Here is an 18,959-nt window from a genome sequence, read left to right as displayed (position 1 = left end):
AACGTAGTAGAGCTCGGGAACGGCAGACACAATAAGCTACCCCATCAGATTCGCGGGTGAAGTGTTGCCTCTCCTGGACGGACTGTTTGGGTTCCTGAATGGGCAGGTAGTCTGCTTGCTGGGAGGGTTGAATGGACAAGGGAATCGCAGAGGGAGCGATCCCTGCGGAAAGGGGATGGGTGAGGAGAGGAGGGAGGGGGTAAAGATATGTTTCAAGATAAGAAACCCTTCGGTGGATGGCGTAAGTCGCGGAGGATAATGTGAGTTGCCTCATGTTCAGATACTCCTGCACCTAGCGTCACTTTATGTAGATACAATCAGTCTATGCGTATACACTAATCTTAAGTAAATACAGCTACACTCAACAGTTACTTGTACATTATGTTTTGTAGAATTGCTGTCATATTTTTTTGTTTATGCTGCATCGGATCCGAGGCAATCACTCTAGTTAACATCTGCTAACTGAACAACCACAATAACCAGTCTTGAGTGATCAGAATCGAATGCAATACTCCGAATGTAGCCCGGAGTTTTAAAAGCTGCCAAATAACCTCTTGAACTCAATGCCTCAACTTAAAAAACTCATTTCAGGGAGGTAGCACCATCAATTTGCGGGAGCCTTCCGGCAGAGGTGGGATGTCTGGTGTTGTGTGCGAAGTTTCAGTGGAAAATGGGCGGTCAGTTAATATCAACGCACACAACATTGTAGAGGAGCTCAGTAGGTCACGGAGGGAAATGAAGAGTTGACATTTCGTGTCCTAAACGCGACCCGTGGAACCACAAACCGAGTTGCAGGCAGCTCTCCCCGACGGAGGGTGACCCGGAACCGCTGCCCGGCAACTACATGACCCGGAAGCACGCCGGGACCGGCAGGTGACACTGCGGGTGGACGATGGTGTCCAGTGGCCCCTGGTGTCTGGTGGTCAGTCATGATGGTCCCGAGTGGCGGGAGCAGGAGCAGGAGGAGGGACGTTTCCTTCTACGCTTCCAGCGGTTGTTTTTCGCTATGTGTCGGCCGGACAGCTTCCCCATGGAGGTAGGTAATAGACCAGTTTCCGCCATTGCCCTTGCAGGCAGCCCACCCTGCAAAAAATCATTTCAGGGAGGTAACACCCCCCCCCCCCCCCCCCGGTCAACCTCCAAGGGTGTATGTAGTACTTTGTTTAGTGATTTTGTTTAATCTGTAAACCAAATTTGCTATATGCAGAAACTGTGATATTAAAATATGTACTTATATTATGGAGTCGTTTTTTAAAATTCTGTTACAGCTATAAGCAAGCCTACAGGGAGTTTGGCCTCATCACGTAGGACATCAATAGAGTAGCTCCTTAGCAGCTAGTTTAAATAACGTTAGTTATGCTAATAAACGAATGACACCTGAACGAACTCACTTCAACATGTCTTTTACAGTCATGTAACCCTCCATGGGCAATGGAAAAGTCACTGTTGTAAACAGTGCAGCGAGCAACGCTGTCATTATTTTTGACCCCTATTAGGCAGGAGTACACTTTAGTGTAGTCTGGGGTGAAGTAAGTTTTATATTTTCTTTTTTTTAAATAAAATATACTTTATTCAAAAATAAAATTATATACAATAAACCATTCAATGACTCTCAATCCTTTACAAATGTTTCCATTACGGTCTTTACATTTTCACACTTTTCACCACCCACATGACACTCTGTTATTCCATATTTACATTCCCTTGTTCAGGGGCATACACCCCACCCCCGCCCACCCCCCAACTCCCTCAGGAGAAGAAGCCTAGACTGTGGTCCTTCCCCATCGGGCCCTTGCGGTGGCTGCACCAAGTTTGAGTGCGTCCCTCAGCACATGCTCCTGCAGCCGAGAATGTGCTAGTCGGCAGCATTCTGCCACGGACATCTCCGTGTGCTGGTAGACCATCAAGTTTCAGGCCGACCAAAGAGCATCTTTGACCGAGTTGATGATCTGCCAGCAGCACCGGATGTTGGTCTCCGTGTGCGTCCCCGGGAACAGCCCGTAGATCAGAGAGTCCTCTGTTACGCAGCTGCTGGGGATGAACCTCGACACTGTCTCAACACTGACCAAGCAGAACATCACTAGTCACCAGCAGCCAGCTAGAAAAGGCCCCCTTTATTCCCGTACTTTGCCTCCTGCCACTCAGCCAATCTTCTATCCAGGCTAGAATCTTTCCTGTAATATCATGGGCTCATTTGTTTAGCAGCCTCATGCAGCGCCTTGTTCAAGGCCTTGAGAAAATCCAAGGAAACAAGATCTACCAATAACAACACACACAAAATGCTGGTGGAACACAGCAGGCCAGGCAGCATCTATAGTGAGAAGCGCTGTCAATGTTTCGGGCCGAGACCCTTCGTCAGGACTAACTGAAAGGAAAGATAGTATGAGATTTGAAAGTAGTGGGGGGAGGGGGAAATGCGAAATGATAGGAGAAGACTGGAGGGGGTGGGATGAAGCTAAGAGCTGGAAAGGTGATTGGCGAAAGTGATACAGAGCTGGAGAAGGGAAAGGATCATGGGATGGGAGGCCACAGGAGAAAGAAAGGAGGGAGGGGGAGCACCAGAGGGAGATGGAGATCAGATCCTCCAGGCTGAGTTTGGATTAATTTTGACAGTAGAGGAGGCCATGGATAGACATATCAGACTGGGAATGGGACGTGGAATTAAAATGTGTGGCCACTGGGAGATCCTGCTTTTTCTGTCAGACCGAGTGTAGGTGTTCAGCAAAAAGATCTCCCAGTCTGCGTTGGGTCTCACCAATATATAAAAGGCCACACCGGGAGCACCGGACACAGTATACCACACCAGCCAACTCACAGGTGAAGTGTCGCCTCACCTGGAAGGACTGTCTGGGGCCCCTGAATAGTGGTGAGGGAGGAAGTGTAAGGGCAGGTGTAGCACTTGTTCCGTTTAAAAGGATAAGTGCCAGGAGGGAGATCAGTGGGAAGGGATGGGGGGGACGAGTGGACAAGGGAGTCGCGTAGGGAGCGATCCCTGTGAAAAGCAGAAAGAGGAGGGGAGGGAAAAATGTGTTTGGTAGTGGGATCCCATTGGAGGTGGCGGAAGTTACGGAGAATTATACGTTGGACCTAGAGGCTGGTGGGGTGGTAGGGAAGGACAAGGGGAACCCTATCCCGAGTGGGGTGGCGGGTGGATGGTGTGAGGGCAGATGTGTGGGAAATGGGAGAGATGCGTTTGAGAGAAGAGTTGATGGTGGACGAAGGGAAGCCCCTTTGTTTAAAAAACGAAGACATATCCTTCGTCCTGGAATGAAAAGCCTCATCTTGAGAGCAGATGCGGCGGAGACAGAGGAATTGTGAGAAGGGGATAGCCTTTTTGCAAAAGACAGGGTGGGAAGAGGAATAGTCCAGGTAGATGTGAGAGTCTGTAGGCTTATAGTAGATATCAGTAGATAGGCCGTCTCCAGAGATGGAGACAGAAAGATCAAGAAAGGGGAGGGAGGTGTTGGAAGTGGACCAGGTAAATTTGAGGGCAGGGTGAAAGTTGGAGGCAAAGTTCATGAAGTCGATGAGCTCAGCATGTGTGCAAGAGGCAGCACCAATGCAGTTGTCGATGTAGCGAAGGAAAAGAGGGGGATGGATACCTGTATAGACTTGGAACATGGACTGTTCCACAAAGCCAACAAAAAGGCAGGCATAACTGGGACCCATACGGGTGCCCCTGGCTGTACCCTTGGTTTGGACCAAGTGGGCGGAGCCAAAGGAGAAATTATTGAGAGTAAGAACTAATTCCGCTAGACGGAGGAGAGTGGTGGTAGAGGGGAATTGGTTAGGTCTGGAATCCAAAAAAAAGCGAAGAGCTTTGAGACCATTTCAGTGGGGGATGGAGGTATATAGGGACTGGACGTCCATGGTGAAAATAAGACCGTGGGGGCCAGGGAACTTAAAATCATTGAAAAAAATTCAAAGCATGAGAAGTGTCACGAACATAGGTGAGAAGAGATTGAACGGGGGGGGGGGGGGGAGAAGACAGTGACAAGGTATGCAGAAATGAGTTCAGTGGGGCAGGAGCAAGCTGAGACAATAGGTCTACCTGGACAGGCAGGTTTGTGGATCTTGGGTAGGAGGTAGAAATGGGAAGTGCAGGGTGTGGAAACTATGAGGTTGGTGGCAGTGGATGGGAGATCCCCAGAGCTGATATGGTTGGTGATGGTATAGGAGACAATGGCCTGGTGCTCCTCAGTGGGGTCATGATCAAGGGGTAAATAAGAAGAGGTATCAGAGAGTTGTCGCTGTGCCTCGGCCAGGTAGAGGTCAGTACGCCAGACAACAACAGCTTACCCCATCCCTGACATACTTAGTTGTTTGCCTGATCTCCATCTCCCTCTGGTGCTCTCCCCCCCCCCTTTCTTTCTCCTGTGGCCTCCCGTCCCATGATCCTTTCCCTTCTCCAGCTCTGTATCACTTTAGCCAATCACCTTTCCAGCTCTTAGCTTCTTCCCACCCCCTCCGGTCTTCTCCTATCATTTCGCATTTCCCCCCTCCCCCCACTACTTTCAAATCTCTTACTATCTTTCCTTTCAGTGAGTCCTGACGAAGGGTCTCGGCCCGAAACGTCGACAGCGCTTCTCACTATAGATGCTGCCTGGCCTGCTGTGTTCCACCAGCATTTTGTGTGTGTTGTTTGAATTTCCAGCATCTGCATATTTCCTTGTATAAGATCTACTAATTCTCCTTTGTCTATCCTGTCTGTTATTTCCTCAAAGAACTCCAGCAGATTCATCAGGCAAGATTTTCCCTTAAGGAAACCATGTTGACTTTGTCCTACTTTACCAAGTGGCCTCAAGAATCTGAAAAATCATCCTTAATACTGGACTCCCAACATCTTACCAACCACTGAAGTCAGGCTAACTGGCCTACGATTTCCTGTTGTTTGCCTTTCTCACTTCTTAAAAAGTGGAATGAGTATCTCTTTTGTCTTGCTGACAATGAAATGCTGGCCACGTTATCTGCTTAAAGAGTTTACAGTTGCGTTCATCACTACTGTCTGTATCCCCCAGAGTGCTAACTTTACAGCTTTACAATATCATCTGCTCTCTACAAAACTAACATTTGGATGGTCTCTTCATAATTGCAGGAGACTTCCATCATGTTGACCTGCAGGACATTTTGCCCAAATTCCTCCGACACGTCACCATAGCCATTAGGGGAGGACAAACAGACTGGACCATGTTTATACAACCAGACACAGTACTTACAAAGCTTACCCCACACCCTTGTCTTGGCCTATCTGACCATATATCCATAATACTAATCCCAGTATAGCAACCCAGCAATTCAGTCAGCATCTGTGTGAGGAAAGGGATTGTCAGCATTTCCTGAAGCAGAGTTTTTGATTCAAAGTGTCACCAGTTCCTTTCCCCTCAGATAATGCTTGGCCCACTAAGTTCTTCCAGCAGATTGCTTGTTGCTACAGCTCACCTAATCTCACCATAACTCAAGCCCTCCAATCTTGACAGCATCCTTGTGAACCTTTCTTGCATCCTCTGTAATTTAAAAATCCTGTAGAGTGGAGACCAGAACAGCAACAATACTTCCAAGTGTTGCCTAACCAATGATAATCACCTTGCACTTGCCTGTTAAACTCCACTTGTCATTGCTTTGCCCACTTTCTCAGCTGACCTCTACCTTCACTGTCCACCAGTTACTGAAACATAATGTTCCAACTCCTATATTTAAGTGCCCTGACTGATGAAAGTCAGTGTGCCCAAATAATTTTTTCTCACACTGTCTACCTGTGACATCACTTTTAATGAACTGTACACTTGTCCTCTGTTCTGTTACTCTACCAAGAGCTCTGCTATTCATAGTACAAGTCGTACACTGGTTTGACTTTTCAAAGTGCATCACCTCACAAATGATTCTTGAAAATTGATTTGGTACCTTGGTCCATTCCCTAATAACTGATCGTTATCCCCCTGTAATCTATGATAACCTTTTTCACTGTGAACACCTCCTGATTATGTGTCATCTGCAAACATACTAATCAAGCCTTGGGGATTCAGATGCAATTCATTTTATATAAATAAGAAGTAACAAGGCTCCTAACTCCAGTTCCTATGACACATGTCTAGTCACCAGCCTCCATTCCAAGAAATCTTTAAAATACCCTCTGCTTTCTACCTTCAACCCAATTTTGAATCTATCTCTTCCTGGATTCCATGGGACCTAACCATCCCCATCGGTCTACCATGTGAGACCTTGTTGAATGTTCTGCTGAAGTTCAAATAAGCAACATCCTCTGCCCTACCCTCATCTTTTCTTTTAAGATACTCTTAAGAGGTTTGTCAAGTATGGTTTACCATGCATAAGAGCATGCTGATGACTGTTAATCTGTTTCTGTCCAAATGCTGGTAAATCCTTTCGGTCAGAATTCCTTCCAGTAAATTCCCCACTGTTGATCTCAGGCTGACCAGTCTGCAGTTCCCTGGCTTGTACTTGCTATCCTTTTAGCAACAGAAAAAGATTAGTCACTTTCTAGATTTCAGGAACTTCACCAGTGGCCTATGATAAAGCAAATATTTCTGCAAGGCCCTCCACAGTTTCTCCTGTAGTTTCCCATGAAGTCCAAGGAAGCACTAAGCAAAGACCTGTTGATTTATCCACCTTAATGTACTGCAGCTGATGCACATCACAGGTCCTGGTTATGCAACCACTGATTTCAAGCAGCATTCTCTGAAGGGAATTGATAATGGCTGGAGTCACCTGTCTTGTAAAGACACAGCCAAGGCGGCGGCGATGGCAAACCACTTCTGTAGAAAAATAAGCCAAGAACAATTATGGTCAACAGATCACCCATGTTATACAACACAACACATAATGATGATGAGTGTACTGTAAGGCTGTAAATCACTCCTCCCTGTAACGTGAATGTCGGCCAAAACATCACTTGTTTCCCTGATCTCCTGAGTAACCATGATATTCTCCTCAATGAACAGAAATACTAATTTAAAAAAAACTTCTTTTAAGGAGTCACTCTCAACACCTAGAGCTACTTGCTCAGCCTCCACACACCAAAGCCTCAGCCCCCTACTGCTACAATGGACCATAAGACATTGGAGCAGAATTAGGCCATTCAGCCCATTGAGTCTGTTCCGCCATTCCATCATGGCTGATCCCAGATCCCACCCAACACCATACACCTGCCTTCTTGCCATATCCTTTGTTGCTCTGGCTGATCAGGAAACTGTCAACTTCTGCCTTAAATATACCCATGGACTTGGCCTCCACTGCAGTCTGTGGTAGAGCATTCCAGATTCACCACACTTTGGCTAAAAAAATTCCTCCTTACCGCCGTTCTAAAGGTCACCCATCAATTTGTGTTGTTTTTTATGTAGTTCAGTCTAGGTTTTGTACTGTGTCATGTAACACCATGGTCCTGAAAAACGTTGTCTCATTTTTACTATGCACTGTACCAGCAGTTATGGTCAAAATGACAATAAAAGTGACTTGACTTGAATTTTGAGGCTATGCCCTTTGGATAGCCCCACCATAGGAAACATCCTCTCTACATCCACCTTATCTGGTCCTTTCAACAATTGGTGGGTTTCAATGAGATCCCCATGCATTCTTCTAAATTCCAGTGAGTACAGACCCAGAGCTGCCAAACACTCCTCACATGTTAGCCCCATCATTCCTGGAATCATCCTTGTGAACCTCCTCTGGACTCTCCAATGACAATACATCATTTCTGTAATGTGGGGCCCAAAACTGTTGACAACCTGACTAGTGTCTTATAAAGGCTCAGCATTATCTCCTTGCTTTTATATTATATTCCCCTTGAAATAAATACCAACAGTGCATTTCCTCAACCAGTAAATTAACTTTATGGGAATCTTTCACGAGGACTCCTAAGTCCCTCTGCCCCTCTGCCCCTCTGATGTTTGAACCTTCTCCCTGTTTTGATAATAGTCCGCACTTTGTTCCTTTTACCAAAATGCATTACCATACATTTCCCAACACCGTATTCCATCTGCCACTGTTTTCGCCCATTCTTCCAACTTGTCTAAGTCCTTCTGCAATCGGATTGCTTCTTCACCTAGCTTCATATCATCCACAAGCTTTGCCACAAAGATGTCAATTCCATGAACTAAATTATTGACAAACAATGTGAAAAGTAGCGGTCCCAATGCTGATCCCTGAGGAACTCCACTAGTCATTGGCAGCCAACCAGAAAAGGCCCCCTTTATTCCCACTTGCTGCCTTCTGCCTGTCAGTAATTCTCTATCCATGCCAGTATCTTTCCTGTAACGCCATAGGATTTTATCTTGTTAAGCAGCCTTGTCAAATGTCTTCTGAAATTCTGCTTGACCTTATCTTTTTTTTGGCTGTCATTAATCAGCTAATTAGTTTAGCTCTTTTAAAGTGAAATGATGATGTGAAGTGAAAGTGAATTCTTGTAAAGTGGAAATAATTCCTAAGACATGTCTCTGTTGGCTTCACTGCAAGTCCCAAGTCCTGTAAAGTGACTCACAAACAAGCCTGAAACTCCCAACCAAACTTCCTGACCCTTGAATTCAGTGCCTTAAATATTAAAAGCAATCATGCCATGCACCTTTTTACCATCTTACAGCTTGTGCAGAGAATAATCCCATTAAAGGTATCAACTTTTTTTTAAGTTTCTAAATTCTACACATATGACCTTGCTGCATATTCTACCTGGAACACTGTGATGTTCTCCCTCTTCAGTACTGCAACTTTTCCCTCCTCTTACCTCCACCCTTGTCTTGCATTTATACCTTGGAACACTGGGATCCCAGTGTTAATTATGTTTCTTTAATAGATATCTTATCATGATCATGGCCTGTGTTGATATTTAGCTCATCAGTCCTTCCTTGTTCAGTGACCTTTCCCTGCCTGCCCTGGCTACAAGACGTGTTCACATTCTTTATTTACTTCTGTTTTCTCAACTATTACACTACTATTATGCACTACTTACCCCATCAGACTTGTTTAAACCTTGTTCCTTTCTGCGGCTGTGGCGTATTGGGCAGCAACCTTGCCATTTCTTTAGTATTTTTGTCCGTTTTTTTATAAGGCCAAGTTGGTAGCTGGATGCTCAACCCAGCATGGATGGAAAACATGCCGGATTTGAACCTGGGATCACTTTCCTTGGAAGTCCGGTGTGGATGCCACTGCACCACCAGCCGGCTATAGTTTAAACCTACAGTAGTGGAAATCCCCACCAAGGTATTGGTCTCCCTCCACTTCAGATGCACCCTACCCCTTTTTTGAGGTCACCTCTGCCATGGAAACAGTCCCAATAGTACAAGAAATTGAATCCCAGCATCAGCTCTTTCAGGCATTATTTTCCGTATTGTCCTATTCCCTCCTGAGGTGGCACGGGAAATAACCCAGAGATTACAACCGCAGAGGACCTGCTCTTTAACCTTCTGCTTCACACCTTGTATTTACTTTTTAGGACCACATCTCTTTTTCTCACTATGTCATAATACCAATGTGTACAGTGACCTCTGGCTATTCCTCCTCTCCCTTGAAAATGTTCTGCAGCCATTCGAAGACAGCTTTGACCCTGGTACCAGGGAGGCAACATACCTCACTCGCTGCCTCCTAATTTCCTGTCTGCCCTCCTAACTATTGAGTTTTCAGTAATCATAACTCTCCTCATCTCTGTGCATCAGAGCTAGACGTAGATGCACAGACTTGAAGCTCTTGATGTTCACCTTTGAAAGTTTATAGTTCCATCCATTTTGAATCCAACTGTTGCTTTTAAAATCAATTCTTGACTGTTTGTATTCTTTTTAGGAGCTTGAAGACAGGTTGAGGAACAACCGAAATCCTACTTTATTGCACCAGATTTTGCGGCAGGTATACAGTAGAGCTGCATTTTCATTGTCTTGTGTGATTTGAGATGGGGAAATATTGAGCCAACTTGTGTATCCCCCTCATTTTCAGATGGGCATACATCCGTACAATTATCCAGTATTGGAGCAAACAACCAATGAAGCTATAAGGTACTGAGTAAAGTTTGTAAATAACCAATACACAACTTTGCTCAAAGATTATTTTGCATTATTTATTATACTGCTTTAGTGAGAACTAGTGGTCACAAATTATGAGCATATTGAGTTTTTACTTGTCAGCTTGAATATTCTTCAGGAGAAGCTTTGGTTCTACTATCTTGTACAGCAGAAGCATCTATTACACAAGTATCTGTTTACTCTTGCTAATTTGAAGTTAATACTTATTGTGAATGTAATTATTGGATATTATTGTAGAAATCAGAAAGTCAAAGCAAGGGCAGTTTTTGCCTCTGGTAACTAAGTTACAAAAATGCTAATAAAGTATTTTTGAAGGAACTAAACTTATTTGCATTTCTTTATTTAGTTAGACAGTTCTTCATCCTCTGCAAAAAAAATTCTGCATTAGTGAAGTGCCTTGTACACTTTCACAGCTATTTATTACATTTCAAATGTCTCACGGGATGAGTGTTTTTAACAACTTGCCTTCCTGAATGAAATAGAGCAGTTCCTGCCCCCACCCCACCACTTCATGTGATCTACAGGTTCAGTGTTTCACTGGAGAACCTGCCTAGAAGATGCGCAGGACCTGCTGTGTCTCTCTGACACGACAGTTGAAGAGGTGGTTTACCATTAAGTTCTTAAGGACAGCAAGTGATAGGCAATAAGTGCTGGCTTTATCCTTATATATTAAAAAAAACTTGACCTGTCTGTCTGACTGGAAAGTTGTCTGTTGGTCATTTTCTGCTATCAGTGCTGCTGAACACTAGTTTGTTTCAGGGCTGAAGTGTGTTATTCTCTAGTTGTAGTTGTTGCATAAAATGTCTTTTTGTTGAACTCAGTTTTCCAGATTTTGCAGTACTGTGGCGACCCACTTTCTGCGCAGGCGAACCGGCTCACAAATAGCCAGCGCGCGGGGGGACACTTTGGTAATGCACCCCTGACGTCATTTCCGCCCGGAGAGGGCGGGTGCTAGGGATTAAATGCCAGCGCCGCAAAGTTTGAATAAACTAGTCTCGAAACGACTTACCGACTGCGTGTCGTTATTTCAGTGCTGTGTGTAGCACATCGCTACATTGGTGACCCCGACGGTCCAAACGGGATTTGGACCAAAGATGACCGACTCTTCATCTGTTCACACAGTTTTGCTAAAACTGCCGACTTTCTGGATGCTGCGACCACGCGTGTGGTTTAGCCAAGCAGAAGCCCAGTTCCAGATTTGGCAGATATCCTCTGATTCCACGCGGTGAGCATCCTTGACCAGGAGACAGCCGCCCAGGTTGCGGATTTCATACAGTCGCCCCTGGAAGAAGGCAAATATGAAGCATTCAAAGTGCTGCTCATTGGGACCTTTGGCCTCTCACGGTGTGAGCGGGGTGCCCACCTGCTTCACCTGGACAGTTTGGGAGATAGATTGCCGTCAGCATTGATGAACGAGATGCTGGCCCTGGCTGACGGACACAAGCCCTGCCTCATGTTCGAGCAAGCGTTCCGAAAGCAACTGCCCGAGGACATACATCTGCTGCTGGCTGACGCAGATTTCAGTGATCCCCGGAAAGTGGCGGCCCAGGCAGACATGCTGTGGAAAGCCAAGAGGGAGAGCGTGGCGTCCGTTGGTCAGATTACCAGGCCACGCGCCCAACAGTGGACCAGACCAGGCCTGGCAGTGGGGTGCACACAATGCAGAGGCAGGAGTGAGGAGGCCAGTGAACAGTGGTGTTTCTACCACCAGCGGTGGGGCACAAAAGCCCGCCGTTGTTACCCGCCCTGCAAGGGCCAGGGCCAGCTGCCGCTAATGACTATGGTGGCTGGCCACCAGGACAGCCTCTTGTACGTCTGGGACAAACAGTCGGGACGCTGCTTCTTGGTCGACACCGGAGTGGAAATCAGTGTCCGCCAACCACTCCTGGGGGCGGACTTCTTGCGAGCTCACAGCCTGCTGGTTGACTTGCAAGGGAAAAGACTGGTACATGCCGAGACTTTCCAGACGTTCTCCCTGGGTGAAGCCAAGTTGCCGGCCCCACACGTGGACTCCATCACGCTGTCGGACAACACATTCACCAGAATCCTGGCGGACTTTCCATCGATTCTGGCACCGCAGTTCACGGCAGCCATGCCCAGACACGGGGTTCAGCACCACATCCCGACCAAGGGACCCCCCCCTCCACGCCCGCACACGAAGGCTCCCCCTGGAAAAGCTCCGCCTGGCGAAGGAGGAGTTCAAGAGGATGGAGGAATTGGGGATCGTACGGAGGTCCTACAGCCCTTGTGCCTCCCCCCTGCACATGGTGCCCAAAGCAGCCGGGGGTTGGAGGCCATGTGGCGACTACCGTAGACTGAACAAGGCTACAACTCCACACCGCTACCCCGTGCTGCACATACAGGACTTTGCAGCAAACCTGCACGGGGCAAGAATATTTTCCAAAGTAGACCTCGTCCGGGGATACCATCAAATCCCGGTGCACCCTGAAGACATCCCCAAAACAGCACTTATCACCCTGTTTGGCCTGTTCGAGTTCCTCCGAATGCCGTTCGGCCTGAAGAATGCAGCACAGACGTTCCAGCGGCTAATGGATGTGGTGGGACGCGATCTGGACTTTGCGTTCATCTATTAGGATGACATCCTTATAGCCAGCAGTAGTCGCCAGGAGCATCTGTCCCACCTCCGCCAGCTCTACTCCCGCCTGAGTGATTTCGGCCTCACGATCAACCCAGCCAAATGCCAGTTCAGTCTCAATAACATCGACTTCCTGGGCCACAGGATTACCAAAGACGGGGCAACCCCTCTGCCCGCCAAGGTAGACGCGATCCATCACTTTGCCCGGCCCAACACGGTCAAAGGCCTACAGGAGTTCATTGGTATGATGAACTTCTACCACCGTTTTCTCCCCTCAGCAGCCCGTATCATGCGCCCTTTGTATACCCTGATGTCAGGTAAAGGCAAGGACATTACGTGGGACGAGGAGGCCGCGGCCGCTTTCGTTAAAGCCAAGGAATCCTTGGCAGATGCCGCGATGCTGGTGCACCCCAGAACGGACGTTCCTACCGCACTCACGGTGGACGCATCCAACACAGCAGTCGGTGGGCTGCTGGAGAAGCTCGTCGAGGGGCACTGGCAACCCCTGGCGTTCTTCAGCAAGCACCTACGATCACCCGAACTCAAGTACAGTGCTTTCGACCAGGAGCTGTTGGCACTGTATCTGGCAATATGGCATTTCAGGTACTTCTTAGAAGGCAGGCCGTTCACCGCGTTCACGGACCACAAACCGTTGACCTTCGCGTTCATGAAAGTGTCCAATCCCTGGTCGGCTTGCCAGCAGCGACATCTGTCCTACATCTCCGAGTACACGACGGACATCCAGCCTGTTTCGGGAAAGGACAACGTTGTGGTGGATGCACTCTCCAGACCAGCTGTCCAGGCCCTGTCCCTGGGGGTGGACTATGCAGCACTGGCGGAGGCACAGCAGGCAGACGACGAGATGCCCAGCTACAGGACTGCAGTCTCGGGTTTGCAGCTGCAGGACTTTCTCATAGGCCCAGGTGAGAGGACCCTCCTGTGCGACGTGGCTACCGGCCAACCTCGCCCATCGTCCCGGCATCCTGGAGGCGGCGAGTTTTCGACTCCCTACACGGTTTGGCGCACCCATCTATCAGGACAACTGTCCGGCTGGTCTCCAGCAAGTTCGCATTGCACAGACTTCGCAAGCAGGTCAGTGAATGGGCCAGAACATGTGCGCAGTGCCAAACAGCCAAGGTGCAGCGGCACACTAAAGCCCCGCTGCAGCAGTTCGAACCCACCCACCGGAGGTTCGACCACATTCATGTGGATATCGTGGGCCCCCTACCAGTGTCCCGAGGAGCGTGGTACCTCCTAACTATGGTAGACCGGTTCACGAGGTGGACAGAGGCAGTCCCGCTCACCGACACATCTGCCGATTCCTGCACCCGAGCACTGATTGCAACCTGGGTAGCACGCTTTGGGATACCGGCCCACATTACCTCCGACAGAGGCGCCCAGTTCACCTCCAGCCTGTTGGGAATGCAGCTACACCACACTACTGCCTACCACCCACAGTCTAGTGGAACGCTTCTACTGTCACTTGAAGTCGGCTCTCATGGCCCGCCTGAGAGGACCTAACTGGGTGGATGAGCTTCCCTAGGTCCTGCTTGGAATTTGCACAGCGCCCAAAGAGGATCTGCACGTCTCGTCGGCTGAGTTGGTGTACGGCGCACCCCTGGCTATCCCAGGAGAGTTCATACCAGCCCCAAGGGGGCAAGAGGAAGAACCCACTGCAGTCCTGGACAGACTACACGAAAGGCTTGGCAACCTGGCACCTGTACCAACTTCACAGCATGGATGGACCCCGACCCATGGACCCAAAGACCTGCAGAACTGTAAGTTTGAGTTTGTACGAAGGGGTAGAGACCGGGCACCGCTACTGCGGCCGTACGAGGGGCCGTTCAAGGTGATCAACAACGGGTCCACGTATGTTCTGGACATTGGGGGGCGAGAGGAGGTTTTCACGGTGGACCGACTCAAACCAGCCCATGTGGACTTGGCGCAGCCGGTCGAGGTTCAGGCACCGCGGCACAGAGGCAGACCTCCCAAACTGAGGCTGATCCAGACTGTGGACATTGGGGGGTGTATCGCCGGTTCTGGGGGGGGGAGGGGGGTTATGTGGCAACCCACTTCCTGCGCAGGCGAACTGGCTCACAAATAGCCAGCGCGTGGGGGGAGACTTTGGTAATGCACCTTTGATGTCATTTCCACCCGGAGAGGGCGGGCACTAGGGATTAAATACCAGCGCCATGAAGTTTGAATAAACTAGTCTTGAAACGACTTACTGACTGCGTGTCGTTATTTCAGTGCTGTGTGTAGCACATCACTACAGTATTAAAAAATTGAAATATATTCAGGTTAATAGTTTGAATGTAGCATTGCAATGAAACACTACAAAATTCTTTAAATTCCCTAAATAGTTTAACGTTTCTCAGTTAAAATGAGTTTATAACAGTTGGAATATATTTCCATTTGAGAGCGGTGTCCAACTCAATTCAGAAACTGCTGCTCCTTTTACATTCTGTAGGAATGTGAAAGTAACCAGTAGGCAAAGGAGCTGATTGTTCTCCACTCACTGAGTCCTCACCCGAACATACGTATAAATGACTAAATTAAACACACTGACAGGCATTTGCATGCTGCAATATATGCACGTCAGTGGTCACAAGCTATATACACATCGAGGGATTGGTAGTTAATTCATATCAGTGTGAATATTCTTATGTAGAACCTTTGGTTCTGTTGTCTTATAGTTACACTCAAGCATCTGTTTTCACTTATTATATTGAAGTTGTCAAATGTAATTATTGGATCAGAAGATCAAAGGAAAGCCTGTTTTTTGCCCCTGTGGTAACCAAGATACAAAAAGAGTGATGAAGTAAATTTGTAGGAACTACAACTTATTTGCATTTCTTATTATTTGTCAGACGGTACTGCATCCTCTTTGCAAAAAATACCCTCCAGCGGTGAAGTACAGAAGATTTTTTCTATCTGAGCTGATTAAAAAGGTAAATTCTTCTGAATGACAGAAATCATAGTTTGAAGAATTGCAGGAAAAAACTTTACACCAGGTTGTACTTCATTATTGTTTCCAGTTAAAAGCCCATGTAAATTTGTATAGTGCTGTATAGCGCTGTAAATTTAAGTATTATTTCTGACTGTAAAATGTAGATACAGTATTAGCCTTGAAATGACTAGCATGCTAGTTGATATCCAAATGGTAGTTTGTGTGAAGGCATTCACTGTGCATATCACTTTTATTTCATGCCACTCCTGCTGAGTTACATGTGACATGTAAAATACTATTCATGTTTTTTTCCCAGCACATTTATATCCAGTAAAATGTTTCTTCCCAATCTAGCATGAAGCAACAGGTGCTGAGTCTGTAGATGATTTGTATAATGCACTGGGTGAAGTACTGAGGTCAGAAGATTCACCAATATGTTACAAGAACTACTTTTTGGTCAGTATACAGTACAACTTAATTATTTCATATTCAATTCTACAAGAATAAAAACGTTCAAATTATTGTACAGTTAATAGTGTATAAACATTACATGTGATTTATTAGAGGTTAAAATTGAGTTTTCAGATTTGCTTGTTACTACCTCCATTCCATAAACAAGCAGCAATATTATTCAGTTTCCTCAGTATTGCTGCTGTAGTATATCTGGAAAGGAAGTAAATACCAGTTATCTCCAGTGGATATTAGAAGATAGAACAGTACAGCACAAGGCAGGCCATTCGGTCCATAATATTGTGCCGAACCAGCTAAAGGCAAATCAAAAACACCCAAACACTAATCCCTCCTACCCATACAATTTCCATATCCCTGAGGAAAGGTCTCGGCCAGAGACGTTGACTGTTTCTCTTTTCCATGGATGCTGCCTGGTCTGCGAAGTTCCTCCAGCTTTCTGTGTTTGTTGCTTGCATTTCCAGTATTTACAGATTTTCTTGTGTTTGTGATTCATATCCCCCCATCTTCCTCACATCTACATGTCTATCCAAACGTCTCTTAAAAGCCTTAAATGTATTTGTCTCTACCACTGTACCAGACAGCGCATTCCAGGCATCCACCATTCTCTGAGTAAAAAAAACTTGCTCCCCCCACATCGCCCTTGAACCTACTGCCTCTCACCTTTGATGCATGCCTTCTGGTACTAGACATTTCAGCCCTGGGAAATAGATACTCCCTGTTGACTCTTTATGCTTTCTCATTATCATATAAACCTTCTATCAGATCTCCACTCATCCGCCGTTCTGGAGAAAACAATCCAAGATTATCCAACCTCTCATGATGGCACATGCCCTCTAAGCCAGGCAGCATCCTGGTAAACCTCTTCTGCACTCCCTCCAAAGCCTCAATGTCTTTCCTATAGTGGGGCGACCGGAATTCTCTACAATACTATTAATGTGGCCTAACCAGAGTTTTATAAAGTTACATTACCTCTTGACTTTTGAACTCAGTGCTTCAACTAATAAAAGCAAGTATTCCATAAGCCTTCTTAACCACCTTATCGACCTGTGTAGCCTTGAAACTGACCAACAAAATCTTTCAGAGTTTAATGTTGATAGGAATTTAGTTCTAATGAACGGGGTAAGACATTCAGCTCCCCTACCACTTAATTGGAATGTGCACTGCAACAGAGTTATTTAGAATATGTACCAGAGCAATCCTTTATATGCTTCGATGAACAAAAATCATCTTGGAAACTCCAGCTGAGAGTACCAGCAACCCTTTGAGGAACAGAACATCCACACCAGCAAACCCAGTTCTAGAGAGAATGTGTAGCCACTATCACATTGTGTGTCTACAACTGGTGATCAAGAATAAAATTATTGCATTTATCAGCCATGGATCAGTTAGTAACTTTGTTCTCTACAAGTGAGAAATCTGGGACTTTACCCCTACTCTTGACACAGGAGTCTTTAAAAAACAAACAGCTAAGCTGGGCATATTAATTTAATTTTGATATTTGAATAAGACATTAAACTGAAGTCAGAATCAGATTTAATATTACTGGCATATGTTGAGAAATTTGTTGTTTTGCAGCAGTCATACATTGCAATACCTTGCATCTTGTTATTCTGTTCAACTACTCCAAGTTCACATTTAACTCTCAGTGAAGCCGTAGTTCACGAGAAGCAGAAATATCTTCCCTACGTACAACCCTTTGATATCTTTGTTTGCACTTTAATCACCGGTATGTTATTTGTAATTGGTAGATTAGATTGGTGCACAGTATTACACTGTGGTACAGCTATCAGTTATAACATGATTTCTCCAATTTTTTTTCAATTCTTTTCCTCTTAAGAATGAGCATTAATACTTTGTTGCAATTATGACCACCTTATTCTTGACTACAATGTTTATTGATTTTGTATCCATTTGTCTTAGTCACTTTTGTCCTATATTTTACTTACACACTAATTTCCTGATGATCATACGGAATTTTTATTCCTTCTATCAAAAGCACCACATTTATCTCTATAAAAACCATCTGTTTGTTAATACCATTTAATTTGTTACAAATTCTTTATTATTAAACTGAGTAGAAAAGCAAATTGTACAGAGGATGTGGAGAGCCTGCAGAGGGATATAGATAGGTTAAGTGAGTGGGCCGAGGTCTGGCAGATGGAATACAAGGCTGGTAAATGTGAGATCATGCACTTTGGAAGGAATAATAGAAGAGCAGATTATTATTTAAATGGTGAAAGATTGTAGCATGGTGTTGTGCAGAAGGACTTGGGAGTGCTTGTGCATGAATTGCAAAAAGTTGGCTTGCAGGTACAGCAGGTTATTAAGAAAACAAACGGAATGTTGGCCTTCATTGATAGGGGGATTGAATTCAAGAGCAGGGAGGTCATGCTGCAACTATATAGGGTACTGGTGAGGCTGCACCTGGAGTGTTGTGTGCAGTTCTGGTCTCCATACTTGAGGAAGGATATATGGCTTTGGAGGCAATGCAGAGGAGGTTCACTAGGTTGATTCCAGGGATGAAGGGGTTAACCTATGAGGAGCGATTGAGTCGCCTGTTACTAATACTCACTGGAGCTCAGAAGAATGAGAGGGGATCTTATAGAAACATACAAAATTTTGAAAGGGATAGATAAGATAGAAGTAGGAAAGCTGTTTCCATTGGTAGGTGAGACAAGAACCAGGGGACATTGCCTCAAGATTTAGGATGGGGATGAGGAGAAACTGTTTTTCCCAGAGAGTGGTGAATCTGTGGAATTCTCTGCCCAGGGAAGCAATTGAGGCTTCTTCACTAACTATATTTAAGAAACAGTTAGATAGGTTTTTACATAGTAGGGGAATTGAGGGTTGTGGGGAAAAGGCAGGTAGATGGAGCTGAGTTTACGGACAGATCAGCCATGACCTTATTGAATGATGGGGCAGG

The 18,959-nt window shown here is 46.1% G+C and overlaps 1 protein-coding gene across 1 annotated transcript in view; it reads left to right on the top strand.

Annotated features, from left to right (window-relative positions):
* The first annotated feature begins 866 nt into the window (after positions 1-866).
* eef2kmt (eukaryotic elongation factor 2 lysine methyltransferase) overlaps positions 867-18,959 on the top strand; it is a 32,622-nt gene continuing 14,529 nt past the window's right edge. The window contains exons 1-4 of the mRNA XM_059979665.1: positions 867-1,036; positions 9,784-9,846; positions 15,486-15,566; positions 15,920-16,021. Coding sequence (XP_059835648.1) covers positions 893-1,036; positions 9,784-9,846; positions 15,486-15,566; positions 15,920-16,021 — 390 coding nt within the window. The 5' untranslated portion in view covers positions 867-892. The remainder of the gene's footprint in view (positions 1,037-9,783; positions 9,847-15,485; positions 15,567-15,919; positions 16,022-18,959) is intronic.

Source organism: Hypanus sabinus, chromosome 9 (assembly GCF_030144855.1).
Source record: "Hypanus sabinus isolate sHypSab1 chromosome 9, sHypSab1.hap1, whole genome shotgun sequence".
NCBI classification, from domain to species: domain Eukaryota; kingdom Metazoa; phylum Chordata; class Chondrichthyes; order Myliobatiformes; family Dasyatidae; genus Hypanus; species Hypanus sabinus.
This window is presented reverse-complemented; position numbering and strand designations above follow the sequence as displayed.